General features: G+C 41.6%; 1 protein-coding gene across 8 annotated transcripts; it reads right to left on the bottom strand.

Moving 5' to 3' along the window:
* On the bottom strand, window positions 1-21,529 carry LOC125085174 (zinc finger protein 426-like). Of its 8 annotated transcripts, XM_047703454.1 has the most exons (8): window positions 21,491-21,509; window positions 21,175-21,259; window positions 14,507-14,554; window positions 13,943-14,028; window positions 13,215-13,341; window positions 12,577-12,657; window positions 4,839-4,921; window positions 1-4,375 (listed from the first exon to the last, which is right to left on the bottom strand). In XM_047703454.1, exons 3-8 carry the CDS (start codon window positions 14,529-14,531, stop codon window positions 3,071-3,073), a joined length of 1,707 nt encoding a protein of 568 aa, XP_047559410.1. In that variant the 5' UTR covers window positions 14,532-14,554; window positions 21,175-21,259; window positions 21,491-21,509; the 3' UTR covers window positions 1-3,070. The 8 variants fall into 8 exon arrangements, with proteins under 8 accessions (XP_047559410.1, XP_047559428.1, XP_047559419.1 ...); XM_047703472.1 differs by lacking the exon at window positions 21,175-21,259 and having other exon boundaries at window positions 21,470-21,529; XM_047703463.1 differs by lacking the exon at window positions 21,175-21,259 and having other exon boundaries at window positions 14,507-14,601; window positions 21,470-21,510.
* Window positions 21,530-21,657: the final 128 nt, after the last annotated feature.

Raw genomic sequence — 21,657 nt, 5'->3', positions numbered from 1 at the left:
CATTTTGTCACTTTTTTATTGTGTTTAAATACATGTAACAAAATTAACCATTTTAAACACTTAGGTGTACAGTTCTATTCAGCTGGCATCAAGTACATTGGTTTTTGTGCAACCATTACCACTCTCCATTTCCAGATGTTTTCATTATTCCCAAATACTCTATCCATGAAACATTCATTTTTGTGTTCTTTCCTCCACCAGTCATGCACTGATAAAGTAGTTTCCACCTGGGTCTTGTTGGCAATAACGGAAAATAAAGTTACAATCAAAGATAATAAAGGAAAGGGGGAATGAAAGAAAGAGGACAGAAGGCAAAGAATGAGGCAATATATCAGATTTACCCTATGCAATATACCACATAAAAACACCTAAGCAAACTACCACTCAAATCTAGATTCCTACACACCGGAAGTTCAAAACTATGTCTTTGTGTCCAGGGTAAAATCCACTGCAATCACAAACTTTTATGAAAAATGGGGTAAATGAGAAAGTATCTCCAAGAATTCCATCAAATTATATACATAAAACAGCAGTTTTTATTATGGCAAGTGCTTCAATTACAACTGTAGTACCCTTTTTAGTCCACTAATATGAAAAATACACCAAAGTAAATGAATGCAAATATCAACATTTCAGAGGATGATTTTTGAGAAAACCATGCCACATGTGATGTGGTGCTTCATATCTAATGTTGGACATCTGAGGAATGGCTATAGGAAATCTGACCAAGACAGAAATTTGATGCTCTAATTAGGGAAGAAAAGTAACAAAGTAGTTACTGAAGAGGTTGGTGAGAAACAAAGACAAACAGAAGCAAGTCATAGGTGCTTTGGGAATAGAGTAAAATAAATATATCTATTATGAGAAAATAATCACCAGAAAACTTAAATTCACAATATTTGCATTTGGGGCCCACAATGTCCTTTTGGTTCTGAGGCCAGCATCCCATCATGGACCATCATCTCTCCCAGGTGGAGAACCCAGGACCCCAGGCTGTCAATGAAGGAGTTCAGCATGGGTGTGACCGTAGTGCCTGTCACTAAGGTAATCAAGCTTCTACGGTTAGAATGGCTCCAGCAGAACTGAGCTAGACTGCCACAGGATTCTCCCACAGGAAAAGGAGATCACGGAGTAGTGAGACCCACAGGTGGAAAATGCTTCATGTTTCCCCATATAAAAGACATTAAGGGGGAGACAATCCGAGATTATGAAAAGAGGATCCTGGTGAGACAGAAGTCAGCTACCATTATTACTGGAACACATAGATGTTACTGATGAGGGTATCAGATTGTTGGAATTAGGACTTGTGGGTTTTGAGATAACATCACTTAAGGCCAGTGTATTATATATTGCAATACACACAATGCAGTTAAGACTACACCCATACTCAGGAGACTCACTTCATATCCCAATCTCAATCAAACACAAACATACAGGAATGTACCCATGTCACTTCTTAAGTAGGCTCCATGCCCTGCCTGGAGCCCGATGCAGGGCTTGAATTTACAACCCTGAGATTGAGACCTGAGCTGAAATTAACAGTTGGACATTTAACTGACTGAACCACCCAGGTGCCCCTATCCAGGTCACGTCTGATCGGGAATTATCACTAAACCTGACTGGTTGGAGTGTATTCCACTGATCTGATTAAGCTAGAAGGGAAGTGACAGTAAGCTGCTGTAGCCTCCAAGGCCACCCATGACATAACTAAAGGCTGCTCCAGTATTACAAGTATATGAATGTGTTAACTCAAAATTAAACCAAGGTTCTGATAGATTCTGTGTCTCTGCCCAAAGGCCACTTGCAGGAACTGCCAGTGGGACATCAAGTATAACAAGAGTATCAGGACCTGTCCTATTCACAAGGTTTCCCACCTCACAGCATCTGAAGTGATGTAAACGAATCAGCACATCACATGCCAGGTGCAGCTGTTTCGGAACACAAAGGACGTAACTGTTCTTCCAGGCCGTGGTGATTTGGGAACAAAGAGAACATTCTGTTAACAGCCTCTCCGTGTTCTACCCGAGGTTAAAGGTATTTTCTAACCTAATACCAGGTGTGCTGCTCTCTTTCGAGAGCATGAGATCAGGGCTGTTAATTCTTAAGTCTTTCCTAACCCAGGAAAAGCAGGTGTGAGAGAGAACATTTTCAGGAAATTTAGAGACCTATGTCCTCCCCCTTCACCAGCATGAGGCACTGCAGACGGACTACGAGCAGTGAACTGATTCACATGCTCACCATCTTCACAGTATTAGACAAGGTCAGTGTAACCAGAGGATCCAGGTGGCCTGCACAGCGCTAAGTCTAACGGTGGTAGTCCCACGTGGGGCCAGGCTGAAAACCAGGTAGTAGAAACTAGACTGGACTAGCACTGCTATCAAGGGCACAAAGCCAGACCATTCCCACAAATGGTCAGGGCAGAGTGGCACACGTTCAAAACAGATCCATGAAGCCAGCCTATAAACGGGCCCCCCACAGCTCTTACACTGAACTTCACTGTGTTCCTCCGACATGGTTGTGGGACACTGATTGCTTCCCCACACTGCTTCACTTCATAGGCATCTAACTAGTGAGTTCTTTCACGTATTCAACGGGACACCTGTAGACCTTTCCACATTCCTCATATTCATAGTTTCCCTCGAACGTGAGTTGTTTTGTTTGCTGAAATGCACTGGAATAACAGACCTTGTCACTCTTATTACATACGTAAGTCTTCAATCTATTCTGCGTTTTAGGGTATTAAGTCATGACTTCGATGTGAAGCTTTTCTCACATTCCTTACATTCAAGGGGTCGCTCTCTGGTATCAATTTTTACAATTTTACAGGTTGAGGCAACAGTGAAGGCTTTTCCTTGGTGTTTACATTCATAGGGTTTATCTCCAGTGTGACTTCAAATGGGGAAGTAGTGAAGGCTTTCCCACAGTCCGTTAACAGTCATAGGGTCACTCTGTACTTTGAATCTGTGTATGTTTATGGAGGTTGAAAGACCAAGTGAAGCCTTTCCCATATTCCTTACATTAATAGGGTTTCTATCCCGTGTGAATACTTAAATGTCAAATCAGGAGAGCACTAGTCAAAGCCCACAGTACTTAAGTTCATAGGATTACTCTCTAAGTGATTTCTCAAATGGCTATTAAAATACAAGAAAGTCCTAAAGGCTTCCCCACATTCACCACATTGAAAGGGTTTCTCTCCAGTATGAGGTCTCAAACGTTCCTTAAGATATGAGGGATTACTGAAGGCTTTCTCACATTCACCACATTCAAAGGGCTTCTCTCCACTATGAGTTCGCAGATGTTTTTTAAGGACTGAGGGCCAAACAAAAGCTTTCCCACATTCCTTACATTGATAGGGTTTCTCTCCGGTGTGAATTCTCAAATGTACACTAAGTCGTGAGGAATTAGTAAAGGCTTTCCCACACTCCTTACATTGATAGGGCTTCTCTCCAGTGTGAATTCTCAAATGTTCATTAAGAATTGAGGAACTACTGAGGGCTTTCCCACACTCCTTACACTTATAGGGCTTCTCACCACTGTGAGTCTGAACATGTTTCCGAAGGACTGACAGCCAAGCGAAGTGTTTCCCACACTCCTTACATTGATAGGGCTTCTCTCCAGTGTGAATTCTCAAATGTTCATTAAGAACCGAAGAACGACTGACGGCTTTCCCACACTCCTTACATTGATAGGGCTTCTCGCCACTGTGAGTACGAACATGTTTCCGAAGGAGTGAGGGCCACTGGAAGTGTTTCCCACATTCTTTACATCGATAGGGTTTCTCTCCAGTGTGAATTCTCAAATGCACACAAAGGCGCGAGGATGTAGTGAAGGCTTTCCTACATTCACTACATTCAAAGGGTTTTCTTCCACCATGAAGTCGAATGATACGATTATCGAGGCACTTGGAATCCGCATAAGACTTCCCACACTGTTTACCTTCATGGGGTTCGTGAGCAGCCCGTGTCTGCACATGCTCCTTTTGGCCTGCTGAGAAAACTGAAGTTTTTATAAATTGCTTCCGAAATTCACTGAAATCTCTTCCATTGTGAGTTCTCCTATGTGCCTGAAAGTGTGAACGACTAATGAACGTTTTCCCACAGTCAGTGCATTCAAAAGTCTTATCTGCCACGCTGGTTCTCTCACACACTGCATGTGGAGTCCGCCTGTAGACTTTACCACACTGATTAAACTCAGAAAGTTTCTCTCTAGTAGAGTTTTTCTTTTGCAGATTAAGGAGGCCACTGTGATACTGATTACACTCAAAACTGTTCCCTCTATTTTGAGTTCTCATGTGTGTCTTAAGGTTTAAATGTTTATTCAAGACTTTTCCACCTTGCTCACAGTCAAAGAGTTCTGCTCCATGGTGGTTCCTCTCCTGTTGATGGAAGGGATGAAAGATGATGACAGGATTTTCAGACTGCTGATAAATTTCAACCTTATAATGCAAGAAACATGGTGATGATATGACTCTTAGCATTTTCATTACATAAATACAGGTCCTGTTGATTTCTTTCAAGTTAAACCACGGAAACTGTCTGCCAAAAACTGACGCCATCTACTCTTAAGATCATTCTATTAAAATTTCACGAAAATGTTTAAAGATTCAATGACAAGTTATATATCTGGGAATGTGTACTTGTGGCATCTAGAGAGCAACAATTTTCAAGGCAGATTTGGATTATAAATGCCAAGTTGTCATATTCAGAGTATCTCTGAATTACTCTGTCTTTGGTGAATGCCATTTGTCTCAAGTATCTCACACTTGCACTGAATTTTGTAACAGGACCACCAATCTTTTTTGAATGTGGAATATAAGAAATATCACATATCAATCTTACTTTCTGTATTTCAATGGCTGTTTTTCCTCCAAAAAATTCCTGGTGAGATGCTGATCCTTTCGTTTGAGGCTGTGTTTCCCATTCTAAAGTAAAATAAAACACAAATTTAAATATTTGCAGGAAGAAATCATAGGCTAAACAATTTTCTTTCTCCTTTTTTTTTTATTTTTATTTTTTTTATTTTATTTTTTTTTTCAGCATAACAGTATTCATTATTTTTGCACCACACCCAGTGCTCCATGCAATCCGTGCCCTCTACAATACCCACCACCTGGTGCCCCCAACCTCCCACCCCCCACCCCTTCAAAATTCTCAGATCGTTTTTCAGAGTCCATAGTCTCTCATGGTTCACCTCCCCTTCCAATTTCCCTCAACTCCCTTCTCCTCTCCATCTCCCCTTGTCCTCCATGCTATTTGTTATGCTCCACAAATAAGTGAAACCATATGATAATTGACTCTCTGCTTGACTTATTTCACTCAGCATAATCTCTTCCAGTCCCGTCCATGTTGCTACAAAACTTGGGGATTCATCCTTTCTTATTTTCTTTTTTTTTTTTTTTTTTACAGCTTTATAAACATATATTTTTATCCCCAGGGGTACAGGTCTGCGAATCGTCAGGTTTACACACTTCACAACACTCACCATAGCACATACCCTCCCCGATATCCATAACCCCACCCCCTCTCCCAACCCCCTCCCCCCATCAACCCTCAGTTTGTTTTGTGAATTAAGAGTCACTTATGGTTTGTCTCCCTCCCAATCCCATCTTGTTTCATTTACTCTTCTCCTACCCCTTCGACCCCCCATGTTGCATCTCCTCTCCCTCATATCAGGGAGATCATATGATAGTTGTCTTTCTCCGATTGACTTATTTCGCTAAGCATGATACCCTCTAGTTCCATCCACGTCGTCGCAAATGGCAAGATTTCATTTCTTTTGATGGCTGCATAGTATTCCATTGTGTATATATACCAAATCTTCTTTATCCATTCGTCTGTAGATGGACATCTAGGTTCTTTCCATAGTTTGGCTATTGTAGACATTGCTGCTATAAACATTCGGGTGCACGTGCCCCTTCGGATCACTATGTTTGTATCTTTAGGGTAAATACCCAGCAGTGCAATTGCAGGGTCATAGGGTAGTTCTATTTTCAACATTTTGAGGAACCTCCATGCTGTTTTCCAGAGTGGTTGCACCAGCTTGCATTCCCACCAACAGTGTAGGAGGGTTCCCCTTTCTCCGCATCCTCGCCAGCATCTGTCATTTCCTGACTTGTTAATTTTAGCCATTCTGACTGGTGTGAGGTGATATCTCATGGTGGTTTTGATTTGTATTTCCCTGATGCCGAGTGATATGGAGCACTTTTTCATGTGTCTGTTGGCCATCTGGATGTCTTCTTTGCAGAAATGTCTGTTCATGTCCTCTGCCCATTTCTTGATTGGATTATTTGTTCTTTGGGTGTTGAGTTTGCTAAGTTCTTTATAGATTTTGGACACTAGCCCTTTATCTGATATGTCATTTGCAAATATCTTCTCCCATTCTGTCAGTTGTCTTTTGGTTTTTTTAACTGTTTCCTTTGCTGTGCAAAAGCTTTTGATCTTGATAAAATCCCAAAAGTTCATTTCTGCCCTTGCTTCCCTTGCCTTTGGTGATGTTCCTAGGAAGATGTTGCTGCGGCTGACGTCGAAGAGGTTGCTGCCTGTGTTCTCCTCGAGGATTTTGATGGATTCCTTTCTCACATTGAGATCCTTCATCCATTTTGAGTCTATTTTCGTGTGTGGTGTAAGGAAATGATCCAATTTCATTTTTCTGCATGTGGCTGTCCAATTTTCCCAACTACACTTATTGAAGAGGCTGTCTTTGTTCCATTGGACATTCTTTCCTGCTTTGTCGAAGATGAGTTGACCATAGAGTTGAGGGTCCATTTCTGGGCTCTCTATTCTGTTCCATTGATCTATGTGTCTGTTTTTGTGCCAGTACCATGCTGTCTTGATGATGACAGCTTTGTAATAGAGCTTGAAGTCCGGAATTGTGATGCCACCAACTTTGGCTTTCTTTTTCAATATTCCTTTGGCTATTCGAGGTCTTTTCTGGTTCCATATAAATTTTAGGATTATTTGTTCCATTTCTTTGAAAAAAATGGATGGTACTTTGATAGGAATTGCATTAAATGTGTAGATTGCTTTAGGTAGCATAGACATTTTCACAATATTTATTCTTCCAATCCAGGAGCATGGAACATTTTTCCATTTCTTTGTGTCTTCCTCAATTTCTTTCATGAGTACTTTATAGTTTTCTGAGTATAGATTCTTAGTCTCTTTGGTTAGGTTTATTCCTAGGTATCTTATAGTTTTGGGTGCAATTGTAAATGGGATGGACTCCTTAATTTCTCTTTCTTCTGTCTTGTTGTTGGTGTAGAGAAATGCAACTGATTTCTGTGCATTGATTTTATATCCTGACACTTTACTGAATTCCTGTACAAGTTCTAGCAGTTTTGGAGTGGAGTCTTTTGGGTTTTCCACATAGAGTATCGTATCATCTGCGAAGAGTGATAGTTTGACTTCTTCTTTGCCGATTTGGATGCCTTTAATTTCCTTTTGTTGTCTGATTGCTGAGGCTAGGACTTCTAGTACTATGTTGAATAGCAGTGGTGATAACGGACATCCCTGCCGTGTTCCTGACCTTAGCGGAAAAGCTTTCAGTTTTTCTCCATTGAGAATGATATTTGCGGTGGGTTTTTCATAGATGGCTTTGATAATATTGAGGTATGTGCCGTCTATCCCTACACTTTGAAGAGTTTTGATCAGGAAGGGATGCTGTACTTTGTCAAATGCTTTTTCAGCATCTATGGAGAGTATCATATGGTTCTTGTTCTTTCTTTTATTAATGTGTTGTATCACATTGATTGATTTGCGGATGTTGAACCAGCCTTGCAGCCCTGGAATAAATCCCACTTGGTCGTGGTGAATAATCCTTTTAACGTACTGTTGAATCCTATTGGCTAGTATTTTGGCGAGAATTTTTGCATCTGTGTTCATCAAGGATATTGGTCTGTAGTTCTCTTTTTTGTTGGGATCCTTGTCTGGTTTTGGGATCAAGGTGATGCTGGCCTCATAAAATGAGTTTGGAAGTTTTCCTTCTATTGCTATTTTTTGGAACAGTTTCAGGAGAATAGGAATTAGTTCTTCTTTAAATGTTTGGTAGAATTCCCCCGGGAAGCCGTCTGGCCCTGGGCTTTTGTTTGTTTGGAGATTTTTGATGACTGTTTCAATCTCCTTACTGGTTATGGGTCTGTTCAGGCTTTCTATTTCTTCCTGGTTCAGTTGTGGTAGTTTATATGTCTCTAGGAATGCATCCATTTCTTCCAGATTGTCAAATTTGTTGGCGTAGAGTTGCTCATAGTATGTTCTTATAATTGTCTGTATTTCTTTGGTGTTCGTTGTGATCTCTCCTCTTTCATTCATGATTTTATTTATTTGGGTCCTCTCTCTTTTCTTTTTGATAAGTCTGGCCAGGGGTTTATCAATCTTATTAATTCTTTCAAAGAACCAGCTCCTAGTTTCGTTGATTTGTTCTATTGTTTTTTTGGTTTCTATTTCATTGATTTCTGCTCTGATCTTTATGATTTCTCTTCTCCTGCTGGGTTTAGGGTTTCTTTCTTGTTCTTTCTCCAGCTCCTTTAGGTGTAGGGTTAGGTTGTGTACCTGAGACCTTTCTTGTTTCTTGAGAAAGGCTTGTACCGCTATATATTTTCCTCTCAGGACTGCCTTTGTTGTGTCCCACAGATTCTGAACTGTTGTGTTTTCATTATCATTTGTTTCCATAAATTTTTTCAATTCTTCTTTGATTTCCTGGTTGACCCATTCATTCTTTAGAAGGATGCTGTTTAGTCTCCATGTATTTGGGTTCTTTCCAAATTTCCTCTTGTTATTGAGTTCTAGCTTTAGAGCATTGTGGTCTGAAAATATGCAGGGAATGATCCCAATCTTTTGATACCGGTTGAGACTTGATTTAGGACCAAGAATGTGATCTATTCTGGAGAACGTTCCATGTGCACTAGAGAAGAATGTGTATTCTGTTGCTTTGGGATGAAATGTTCTGAATATATCTGTGATGTCCATCTGGTCCAGTGTGTCATTTAAGGCCTTGATTTCCTTGTTGATCTTTTGCTTGGATGATCTGTCCATTTCAGTGAGGGGAGTGTTAAAATCCCCTACTATTATTGTATTCTTGTCGATGTGTTTCTTTGATTTTGTTATTAATTGGTTTATATAGTTGGCTGCTCCCATGTTAGGGGCATAGATATTTAAAATTGTTAGATCTTCTTGTTGGACAGTTCCTTTGAGTATGATATAGTGTCCTTCCTCATCTCTTATTATAATCTTTGGCTTAAAATCTAATTGATCTGATATAAGGATTGCCACTCCTGCTTTCTTCTGATGACCATTAGCATGGTAAATTCTTTTCCACCCCCTCACTTTAAACCTGGAGGTGTCTTCGGGTGTAAGATGAGTTTCTTGTAGGCAACATATAGATGGTTTTTGTTTTTTTATCCATTCTGATACCCTGTGTCTTTTGATTGGGGCATTTAGCCCATTAGCATTCAGGGTAAGTATTGAGAGATATGAATTTAGTGCCATTGTATTGCCTGTAAGGTGACTGTTATTGTATATTGTCTCTGTTTCTTTCTGATCTACTACTTTTAGGGTCTCTCTTTGCTTAGAGGACCCCTTTCAATATTTCCTGTAGAGCTGGTTTGGTATTTGCAAATTCTTTCCGTTTTTGTTTGTCCTGGAAGCTTTTAATCTCTCCTTCTATTTATTTTCAATGATAGCCTAGCTGGATATAGTATTCTTGGCTGCATGTTTTTCTCATTTAGTACTCTGAATATATCATGCCAGCTCTTTCTGGCCTGCCAGGTCTCTGTGGATAAGTCTGCTGCCAATCTAATATTTTTACCATTGTACGTTACAGACTTCTTTTCCCGGGCTGCTTTCAGGATCTTTTCTTTGTCACTAAGACTTGTCAATTTTACTATTAGGTGACGGGGTGTGGACCTATTCTTATTGATTTTGAGGGGGGTTCTCTGAACCTCCTGGATTTTGATGCTTGTTCCCTTTGCCATATTGGGGAAATTCTCTCCAATAATTCTCTCCAATATACCTTCTGCTCCCCTCTCTGTTTCCTCTTCTTCTGGAATCCCAATTATTCTAATGTTGTTTCGTCTTATGGTGTCACTTATCTCTCGAATTCTCCCCTCATGGTCCAGTAGCTGTTTGTCCCTCTTTTGCTCAGCTTCTTTATTCTCTGTCATTTGGTCTTCTATATCGCTAATTCTTTCTTCTGCCTCATTTATCCTAGCAGTGAGAGCCTCCATTTTTGATTGCACCTCATTAATAGCTTTTTTGATTTCAACTTGGTTAGATTTTAGTTCTTTTATTTCTCCAGAAAGGGCTTTTATATCTCCCGAGAGGGTTGCTTTAATATCTTCCATGCCTTTTTCAAGCCCGGCTAGAACCTTGAGAATCATCATTCTGAACTCTATATCTGACATATTACCAATGTCTGTATTGATTAGGTCCCTAGCCTTTGGTATTGCCTCTTGTTCTTTTTTTTGTTGTGAATTTTTCCGCCTTGTCATTTTGTCCAGATAAGAGTTTATGAAGGAGCAAGTAAAATACTAAAAGGGTGGCAACAACCCCAGGAAAATATGCTTTAGCCAAATCAGAAGAGATCCTGAATTGTGAGGGGGGAGAAAGGGGATAAAAAGGGGTTCAGAAAGAAAGAAAAAAAAAAACTATTAAAAAAAAGAAAGCCGATAAAGAAAAAATATAAAAAGAGGAAAAAATATATATATATTAGATAAACTATTTAAAAAACGTTAAAAAAAGAAAACGGTAAAAGTTAAAAAAAAATTAGCAGAAGAAGAGAAAAAGAAAAAAAAATTGAAAAAGAAAAAAAAATTAAATTAACTGCAGGGCTAAAAAATCATGGGGAGAAAGCCATGAGTTCCGTGCTTTTCTTTCTTCTCCTCTGGAATTCCGCCGTTCTCCTTGGTAGGTGAACTTGGTCCTGGCTGGGTTTCCCGTAGATCTTCTGGGGGAGGGGCCCGTTGTAGTGATTCTCAAGCGTCTTTGCCCCAGGCGGAGTTGCACCGCCCTTACCCGGGGCCGCGCTGAGTCATCCGCTCGGGTTCGCTTTCGGGAGCTTTTGTTCCCTGAGCGCTTTCCGTAGAGTCCGGAGGACGGGAATAAAGATGGCGGCCTCCCGGTCTCCGGCCCGGAGGAGCCGAGAGCCCGGGGCCCCACTCCTCAGTGCGCCCTCAGAGAACAGCGCCAAATGACTCCCGTCACCCTGGCCTCCGGCCGCGCTCCGAGCTGACCGAGCCTGCGACCGGTTCAAGGCAACCCCGAGCTGAGAGTCACTCCTCGGCTCTGTCTCTGCAGCCGGCTTCCCCGTTCTAATACCGGTAAGCTCTGCGACACTGAGACACCCCCGATCCTTCTGCGACCCTGCGGGACCTGAGGCCGCGCTTACCCCGCCTGGGCTTCACCCCAGTTAAGCCTCTGGAGCGATGTCCCTCAGCGGAACAGACTTTTAAAAGTCCTGATTTTGCTCCGTTGCTCCGCCGCTCGCCGGGAGCCGGCCCCTCCCCCCGCGGTCTATCTTCCCGTCGCTTTGGATTCACTTCTCCGCCAGTCCTACCTTGCAGAAAGTGGTTGATTTTCTGTTTCTGGAATTGCTGTTCTTCTTCTCTTCAATCTCCCGTTGGATTTGTAGGTGTTTGCAATCTTTAGATAAGCTATTTAGCTGATCTCCCGCTACCCGAAGTAGTCTCAGCTGCTACTTCTCCGCCATCTTGACTCCTCCCCACCTCCTTTTTTTTTTTTTAAGATCTTATTTATTTGGGTGCCCGGGTGGCTCAGTCAGTTAAGTGTCTGCATTTGGCTCAGGTCATCATCCCAGAGTCCTGGGATCAAGTCCCATGTCAGTCTCTCTGCTCAGCAGGGAGCCTGCTTCTCCTTCTCCCTCTGCCTGCAGCTCTCCCTGCTTATGCTCTCTCTCTGCCAAATAAATAAATAAAATCTTAAAAAAAAAAAAAGATTTATTTGACAGAGAGAGAGAGACAGCAAGAGAAAGAGAGAATGGAAGGGGGAATGGAAGAGGGAGAAACAGGCTTCCTGCTGAGCAGGGAGCCCTATGTGGGGCTCAATCCCAGGACCCTGGGATTATGATATGAGCCAAAGGCAGATGCTTAATGACTGAACCACCCAGGCACCACTAAACAATTTTAAATGAAGACTCATTAAATTAAGACATATTTTCATATTAAAAATGGTGAAATAACAAGAAAAAAGGTTCACCTGTTTATGGGGAATATATGACAAGTATGTAGGGACAGACTTCAGTGGCTTACTAAAAAATAATTTTCTGAAAATCAAACAAGATGTCAAACAATAACAAAATATTATCAAGGTAATATATTACCAAGTAGACATGTGAAAAATACCTGGACAAGGAGGATACACCAAAATGATAAACTTAAAGAATCAGAACAGGTCATTTGTGAGATCATAGGAATTTTAAGTAAAAGACTGAAGGAACCTGAAGATATCCCAAACATCAGAGGTAAATGGTTTCATCCCTCTGAGACCAATGTATCTTAAAATTTTACACATTAAAGTGCAAAGATGCCATCCTTCAGAATGACCAGTTAGGCCTGTTAACAGCACTCACCTTGGAAAACTCCCTTCTCCACTGTCCTCAACTCTTGTTGTTCCAACCAAGCGATCAGCTTAGGTTTCGACAGTTGATATTCTGTCCACAGGAAAAGGTACATTAACAGGAGAGGCTCATGCAAGAGAAGACAAAGCCTCCAATGAATCTAGAACTATATTTCTAATGAAAGCCATGAAATTATCCCCAAAGGACCAAAAGAGGCAAGTACTCCCCTTCTGTGACAAGAGATAAGTTATCTCTTGACACCTGAAAGCCAAATTTGAATGTATATACATATTTACAGAGCATAAAGGTACTCAAATAGGAAATTAAGATGATGAAAGATCTTCATTCTGATGGGGAAACCACTACAGGAGTGGTCCTCAAACACTGGAGTGCAACACAATCAGCAGGATGGCTTACTGAAACACAGAAGATGGGGAGACAACCCCAGCTTTATAACTCAGAATGTCAGAAGTGGAGTCTAAGAATGTAAATTCCAAACAGAGGGTCACATTTACAGAACACGCATTGCAGACGATAACCTGCTAGTGGAGGGCTATGTGTCTCTTTTTTCCAATTATGTTCAGAGAGCATCACCAAGGCTGGAAACACAGTAAGTATATGACACACATCTGGAATGTTGGCAGACTTACCTACTGCTACCAGGTTCTGGTAGTTCTCCAGCATCACATTTCTGTATAGGTTTCTCTGAGTAAGGTCCAGTAATAGCCACTCCTCCTGGGTGAAGTCCACTGCCACATCCTCGAAGGTCACTGCAATCTAAACCATCACACCCATGTTGGCTTGAGACAAGAAACATCTCCACCAACATTCACAGGAGAATGAGGACAGGAGATTCAATACCTATGCAGGTCTAGGAGATTTCTCTTTATCCTCCCACGGTTCTGTGGTCCTAGATCCTCTTCTTCCCATCTAAACTCACTCACTGCTCATCTCCACTCATATGGCTTTAATGGCACCTTTTAAGCTTATCTCAGAAAAACCAGAGTAGGAGTTCTTATTTCCCTCCAGTGCAGTAGACTTCTAAGCACACTAAAGATCCTTGATAACAGCACAGAATGACTAAATTCATTGAAAAAGATACTTACACCCTCCTTACCATGTCAGAACACAGCAAGGTGGAACTATGTACCTGTTATCCATGAGGTTCATAGGTGATTAGTGAAATACTAAGATTATTTTCAGAGCAATCCCTTTTCAATATGAGTTTCCACTTCCAGGGAAAATGCAACTGGGGATTCAGTCCTTGTAGAGTTTATTTGCCTTAGGAAGCTCAAAACACAGATGTGCCTAGAAGGAATGTATCCACCTGGTGGATGTAAGTATGGTATTCCGTTGATTGATATGTTTTTTTAATTACCTGTTGATAATTTTTCAGCCAGAGAGCCACCATCCTTTCTGCCTCTGTTTTTTCCTCAGGCAGATAAAAAGGATCTCTAGAAAGATCTAGAGGAAAAAAAAAGAATGCAGCATGACCAGAATCACCTACCTGAAAAATCATTCCATCCTAGTTTGAGATTTCCATATATTCCTATACACACAAGAAATCTCACAGAAATACACACTACTGCCATAAAATATGAGAGTAGCCCTCCCTCACCCAGAGCCATAAACGGGACATGCTAGACATACCACCCACAAGGAAAGGGGTCATCGCCTTATTTTACAGATATGGAAACCCAACCCCTGGGAAATCCAATTCTTTATTTGCCCAATATAATAAAATTCATCAATGGGATCATGCAGCACCAAGTCCCAAAGCACACACACCAGGAAGCGGACTTAGGTAACAGCATTCTCTGGCCTATTTCAGCTCTTTGTAGGTGAACCAGCAGCCTGACTGCCTAGACCCAGATCCAGGCCCTATACTGTGTAGGGGTGACCTTTAAGAATTGTCTGAAAATGAGAATCAACACTGACTTACCATGGCTCAGATCAACAGCTGCCATCCTGGGAGAGTGATGAGGTTTGCCTGGTGAGAAATCTGATGCCGAGATCACTTTAGTGCAACTTAAGAATCTGAGTAAATACGGCAGTCTTCATTACTCTTGGCACAATGTTACCCAGAGTATCTTTCATTCATATCATCAATCAGTAAGCATTACTAATCCATTATCAAACATCATACATTAGCTCTCTCTCAGTAGAGGATATACGGGAAATCCACTAGAAATGTTATAACCTTTGGCATGAAAGTCAGTAATAGCTATTACCATTTCCTTACAACAGACATATGACAAATATCTGTCTTACTAGGAGCTGTACATGTATCAGCTCACCTAATTGTTGTAACAACCCTTTACAGTAGATATCATCTGCCCTATTTAATAGCTGATAAAGCTAGATTCACAGAACACTAATCACTGGTCCCATACTATCCAATTATGAAAAAAAAGAGATCCACAATTGAATGCAGACAGGCTTCTCTCAAATGTTTGAGATCCTGAGGTTCTTATTCCCCAATATGAGCAGACATCATTCTAGACCTGCCTTGTCCATTCTGGTAGCCAGCAGCCACATGGGCCATTGAGTAACTGATATGCAGTTAGCAAAATCACAATTTTAGATTTTATTTATTTTTAATTAAATTTTAAATTTTAAACATTTTGCAGGTTTATTAGAAAACTTAAAAGTTTCCATAAACTTAAACATCTTTCTCAACTGTATTTATTACATGATCCAAACACATAAAATACATCTGATGAAAATTTTGTGTCCAGTGAATTCTGAATACTTAGTATGAGAAGAATTTAAAATACTTCAATTCTTATATGGGGTTCCATGCTGAAATATATTCAATAGATGGGATAAAGTATATTATTACATAAGATTTCCTTCTTGTTTGTTTATTGCAGTTACAGAAAAGCTTTTACCATATACTTGGCCTACACATTATATTTCCATTCACCAGCACTGGCCTAGAATACTGCTGGGTATTATGAAGAGGAGCAAAATGAAGTGTTTAATTTGGTAACACCCTTGAGCTTCACTTCATGGAGCTGAGAGTGGTTTGGAGCCCTGCACCGCCTTTTCATTTATCTAATAGGTTTATTCCTTCCTTCTTTCCATAAATAATTAAGAAATTGTGGTCCTGGCCTAGGCATTATGCAGAAAACGGTGAAATATACAGAAAATGTCCCGGGGCTTAATGGCCCATTATTCCCAAGGGACAAGATATTCAATTATTAATGGACACGTCTGTTTATGAAGCAAAAACTCAAATAGGTGAAAAAAATAAAGAGTATCCTATATACAAATACAAATGTATACACAAATATTTTGGTTTGCTTCTTGGGTAATATGACAGAAAAAGGGAAGGCTGTTCTAAATAGGACCCAAAATTTTAAGAAAAATAATGCTAGAAGGATTTTAGAAAACTCAGAAGACTCCTCAAGTATTCAACAGGAGGGTCTTGATTGAGGCTCAAAGTAATCAAAGTTTGCCCACTGCCCCTCGCCCTGGCAAAGGAGCAATGCCAAATCAGCCTGTCAGTGATCTATTTTTAGGAATCTTTCACAGAACTTCCTTATTATTATAACTTCTGTTTTTCACCAAGCTTTCATTTTATTTTATTTTTATTCCTTTCTTAGTAAGGCTTCCTTCTATCTTTTAACCTGATACAGCTTCAAGGACAACTCCTGTGTTGAACATTATTGACTCTCTTTAATAAATTGAACAGAGAACAGCAGCCCAAATACTATCTACAGAGTAGATGAGATGTGGGGGTTGATTTCATCAAGTCTTTGTCTGGAGCCAGATGCCGAGCTCCTTGAAAGACACTCAGCTGCATTTGATGAGCGCTATGGCTCACTCGGAAGATGTACACAGAAACACTTGCCTTGGGAATCCAAGTGAATGCTAGGCTTAGCTGTTACCTCAGTAATGATTACAAAGACTGTGGTGAGAGACAGAGTCTTAGGACTAGAGTTGCACAGAAAATGGCATGCTCGTATCAAGGTCTGATAATCACAAAGCCTCAAGACAGCTCTTAAAAAGGACATTTTTGTGGCCATAGGACTGACACCGCTGAAAATCAAACATGAAATTTAACTGCACAGGTAAAATTACAACCACAATTAGAGTGTCTATATCAACTAGTTGTTCATGTGAAAATTAAGGCACTGATAAGGGAAGAATGAGATTTAAAAACCAATGGGGACACTGAGTCAGACCAAGATGAAAGTCACAATCTCGAATCCACAAGACACCAACTCTCCCTCATCAGGAAGTCTCCTGCCCTTTGGTTTCTGAGATGAGCCTTCCTCTGCTTAAAAATACCGAAGAACTCTCACTTGGGGCAAAAGTCTTAGAAGAAAATGCTCCTTTTCTTCAAGATCCACCCAAACTACCTGCTACTGCCTCTAGTGGCATAATGAATTCATAGTCCAGGGTAACAGGGATACAAGTCAATGCAAGATAAAATAGCCTGTACAACAAAACAGTTCCAACTAGTATAATATGTAGAAGAAACCTGAGTACCCTGTCGGGGAATAAACTGTAAGCATGCCAGACCCTTAAATGTGGAATATAACAATAAACTGGGCCAAATTCATTGACATGGGGACTTATAATGATGGTCTGGGTTTAATATATACTACCTCATGGACTCAGGGAAAGCTCCAACAGTTTACTTGCTTGGATGGTACCATAGACTCAATGGTGACCTATAGTAATGAGTTCAAATGTCAGAAATTCCACCACAAAATGGGAAGGGGCAAATCCCAGGGAGATAGCAATGTGGCACTGGATTTATTCTGTGTGATACACAGCCCCATTCCCCACTCTATGTTGAGGGAACAGAAGAGTCTCCACAAAGGTATAGAGAAACAGGTAAGTAGATGGCCTCCATCCTAGAAGCCTCTGTGGTTATTCTCCACGATAGGTGAGGTACGACTTTAGGGGTTATACGATCACTGAGTTCCCTGATTTCAGCGGGGATGATGAGAAGCCAGAGAGGCAGAAATCAAGTGGGCAGCACTTAATTGCCATAGACAAAGTAGGTATGTGAACTGTCAAGAGCAGTGGGAATGAAACAGGAATCAGAGTGCTCTGGCCTGCAGAAATCACTAGCAGTGGCTAACTGATCCCAGCCTAACTGGTCCCTTGCAATGAAATAGATATGCAGCCTGTTCTAGCAGGGCTCAACAAACCTGCTCTACCAGTCCATACAGTACGTTGCAGGCATAGCAGGCCAAAAACCGTCTGTGCTATATAAACTCAAGTCTGTCTCTGTGGTTTCAAAGAAGCCATAGAAAATATGTAAACCAGGGGCACGTGGGTGGCTCAGTAGTTAAGCATCTGCCTTTGGCTCAGGTCATGGTCCCAGGGTCCTGGGATTGAGCCCTGCATCAGGCTCCCTTGCTCGGCGGGGAGCCTGCTTCTCCTTCTGCCTGCTTCTCCCTCTGCTTATGCTCTCTGTCAAATAAATGAGTAAAATATTTTTTAAAAAATGTAAATCAATGAATATGGTTAAGTTTGTCTAAAGCTGTATTTACAGAAACAGGTGGAGAGCCAGATTTGGCCTAGGGTTCAGTTTGCCAACCTACGTACTAGAATTTTATTTGATGTCTATAACTAGAAACCTCAAGTGCAGTAACCAAAACTCAGATTTGACTGACCACAGTGGAAAATCACAGCCGCCTAACCAACAATATCACAAACTTGGGACTCCTTCAGCAAAGGAAGGATCTTGCATCATCACCACTAGTCACACTATAAACCTTCCTACAGGCTCTTCATAAAAGGATGTACAGTCATTTACAAGTGACTATGCATGGGGGAAAAGGAAATATTCAGACAGTCTCTAAGAGGACAATAATTCCTGAGGATCCAAAATATCATTCTGGCACACCACCAAAGCAGAGACTTAGGAGGTGATTTTAAAAAAAAAAAAAAAAAAAAAAAAAAAAAAAAAAAATCAACCTTCAGTGAACGCAGACTGGACCCAGCTGCAGCAAGCACCCACCCTGTGTTTATTTCTTTCCCTAAAACCTAAATATGTAATTGGAATTTTTGGCAACTAGCAGAATTTCCTTATCTCTGACCCATAGGGTAAGGACCATTATGGTAGGAAAAGCTGAAAGGAGTATCCTGAAATTCCCAACCACTGGACAATATAATCCAGAAACAATACCAACATTGCAGGAGGAGATACAAAGATTAATGCTTCAAAAGATTAGTTGTGCCTATATCCTTCCCGTTTTCATTAATACACAAGTTACTACAGGATAACTTTACAATTTAGTCTTTAGGTAACTGATTTTCATGAGATTATAACTAAATTTGAGCAGTAGTTACTATGGACTGTGAGGGAGATAAAATACTTGATGTACATTATAACTCCTTTTTTTTTTTAAGACTTTATTTATTTATTTGACACACAGAGAGAGATCACAAGTAGGCAGAGAGGCAGGCAGAGAGAGAGGAGGAAGCAGGCTCCCCGCTGAGCAGAGAGCCCGATGCGGGGCTCGATCCCAGGACCCTGAGATGATGACCTGAGCCAAAAGCAGAGGTTTAACCCACTGAGCTACCCAGGCGCCCCACATTATAACTCCTTTATGCAACATAATCTGAAGTACAAATCACCCACAAGATAGTCTGTGAAAGATCTTTTGAAGCTTCTGGACCTGAATAGCTGGCAAACTATAAAACACAGGGCTGTTTCTGGAAATCAAGTTTTACTGGAACAAAACCATATCCATTTATTAAGGTTTATGGTTGCCTGTGCACTACAAAAGCAGAGCTGAGTAATTCCAGGCCTTTTGGCCAACAAATCATAAAGTAGTCACTGAAAGAGGACTGCAACTACCTCCATTTTGGCCTCAAACTTTCCAATTGATTAAGGTCTTCTTTCCAGCTCATCCCTTAACTCAGGCAAAAGTCCAAAAGGGCAAAGCATCTCTGATGGGAACTGAAACTTCCTGCTCAAGCTTTAAGGACTGCCCTGAGCTAGCAAGACCCCATGTGATTGACTCCAAGGCAAGGATGGCCCTGATCTTTGCTCACCTGCAGGTACCCGCTGACATCTGTCCCACATGCGCCTTATAAAAAACTGGAAGTATTTTCAGAACTTTGACGACCATCTTTGAGACACTAGTTCCCTCTCTTCCTGGTACTGGCCTCACTGATGTGTATTTCTACCTTGTTTTACCACCTCTTTTTTAAAAGACTTTATTTATTTACTTCACAGACAGAGATCACAAGCTGGCGTGGGGGGCAGGATCCCCGCTGAGCAGAGAGCCCCATGCGGGGCTCGATCCCAGGGCCCTGAGATCATGACCTGAGCTAAAGGCAGAGGCTTGACCCACTGAGCCACCCAGGCGCCCCTCTCGTCTTTGATTTTGTCAGCGACCAGTGGCCGAACCTGGTCTGTTTTTAGAGCCCCAGAGACAGGTGCTCTTGCACCCCTGAGCCCCCCATTACATTACTACCTTGGCCTTTTCTGACACAAAGTCTACCAACCTCTATACTGGACCCAATGACCATATTACAAAATTACAAGATGAACAAAGCATTTAAACACATCATGGAAATAAAATCACAAATATCAAAAGTATGAGTTTCTCAAAAAACATGTGACTCTTCCAAGTCAGTATTCTGAAGAAACAATAGCTCTGCTTTAGCTTAAAAGCGACTAAGAGACATAAACATATATATTGTCACATATAAACCTTAACTGAGTCCTAGATCCAAAAATGTTCAAAAACATTTTGAGACAATGTATAGGATTTTAGTTTTCACAGAGCAGGTATCAGTTAACATTTTTAATTTTCTGGGGTGAAATCAATGTATTATCGTTTTAGTAGCAAAATGTCCTTATACTTAGGAAATACATCACCGGCCCTTTTTTTGTTTTTTTTTTTTTTAACTTTTTAAAAAGGTTTTATTTATTTATTTGACAGAGAGAGAGAGAGAGAGAGAGCCCAAGCAGGGGGAGTAGCAGGCAGAGGCAGAGGGAGAAGGAGACTCCCTGCTCTGTGGGGCTCGATCGCAGGACCCCGGGATCATGACCTGAACCGTAGACAGACGCTCAACCAACTGAGCCACGCAGGCGCCAACACTACCGAGTATTTAAAGGTCAAGTATCACGCCTGCAATTTATTTCCTTTTTACTCTCAATACATGTCGTTATCCAGAGAGCGCAACCATGCAAAATGCGAAAATGGGCGAACCTACTTCGACCACATTCATTGCAGTAGTATTTACATTTCCTTTAGGTTAAGATCTTTGGAAACAAAAATGTCGGGAAAATACACGTCCTGTAGTTGTGAAATTCAATTATTTAAAAGTGGGGTAATAAAGCCTCCAATCTTTTCTCCAGGGGTCCCCTAGTTTGAAACCTGGTGGGGATGGACGGGTTCAGGAGGGAAGGATGTTAAAGTAGGTGAAAACTGCTTCTCTGTAGTACACTTGTGGTGCACGCGTGTATCACCAACTTCTGAAATATGCCCACTACTGACGTCCGAGAAAGCATATTACCTTCCGACTAAGACACGGTGTGTCCAAAATAAAGGACGAATGTGACAAAGCCACATTCTCTTCCGCACGAAAAGAAAACGCAAGCCCTTGTGAACCAACTTTCCCAATGCTCACCAGTCAGGTCCCCGAGGAGGCGGAGTCTGGGTCACTCCTAACAGCTGAAATTCTTTACCTCCTTGAGAAAAGTCACAAAGGCAGCTTGCGCAGTGGATACAAAAGACCCCACGGAAGCGGCCTCACAGCAGGTCCACAGCGGCTCGGGGCGGGAACCGCCGGCCTCAATGGCCTCTCGGCCGATCTAGGCGGATGCGCACCGCGCGGCCCGGCCCCTCAGCAGGCCCATCCGCGACCCTGACTAAACCCGTCCCTGCGTTCCCTCCTCCTTCACTCCCCTTCACGCCACCCTTACCACAGCCAGCCCACAGCTGACCACTACCATCCCCAAGGGCTGAACGCAGTCCACAGGAGGCAGCCGGAAGAGACCCCGGCGGGCGTGTGACGCAACTTCCGCTTCCTGCCGGGGGGGGTCGAGGGGCGGGGCTTCTACTTCAGACCGCAGAACTGTGGCTCCCTCATTCGCCAGCTGAATGGCGGGCT

This window comes from Lutra lutra, chromosome 1 (genome assembly GCF_902655055.1).
Source record: "Lutra lutra chromosome 1, mLutLut1.2, whole genome shotgun sequence".
NCBI classification, from domain to species: domain Eukaryota; kingdom Metazoa; phylum Chordata; class Mammalia; order Carnivora; family Mustelidae; genus Lutra; species Lutra lutra.
Note: the sequence above shows the minus strand (reverse complement) of the source record. Positions and strands in the feature narration are given on the sequence as shown.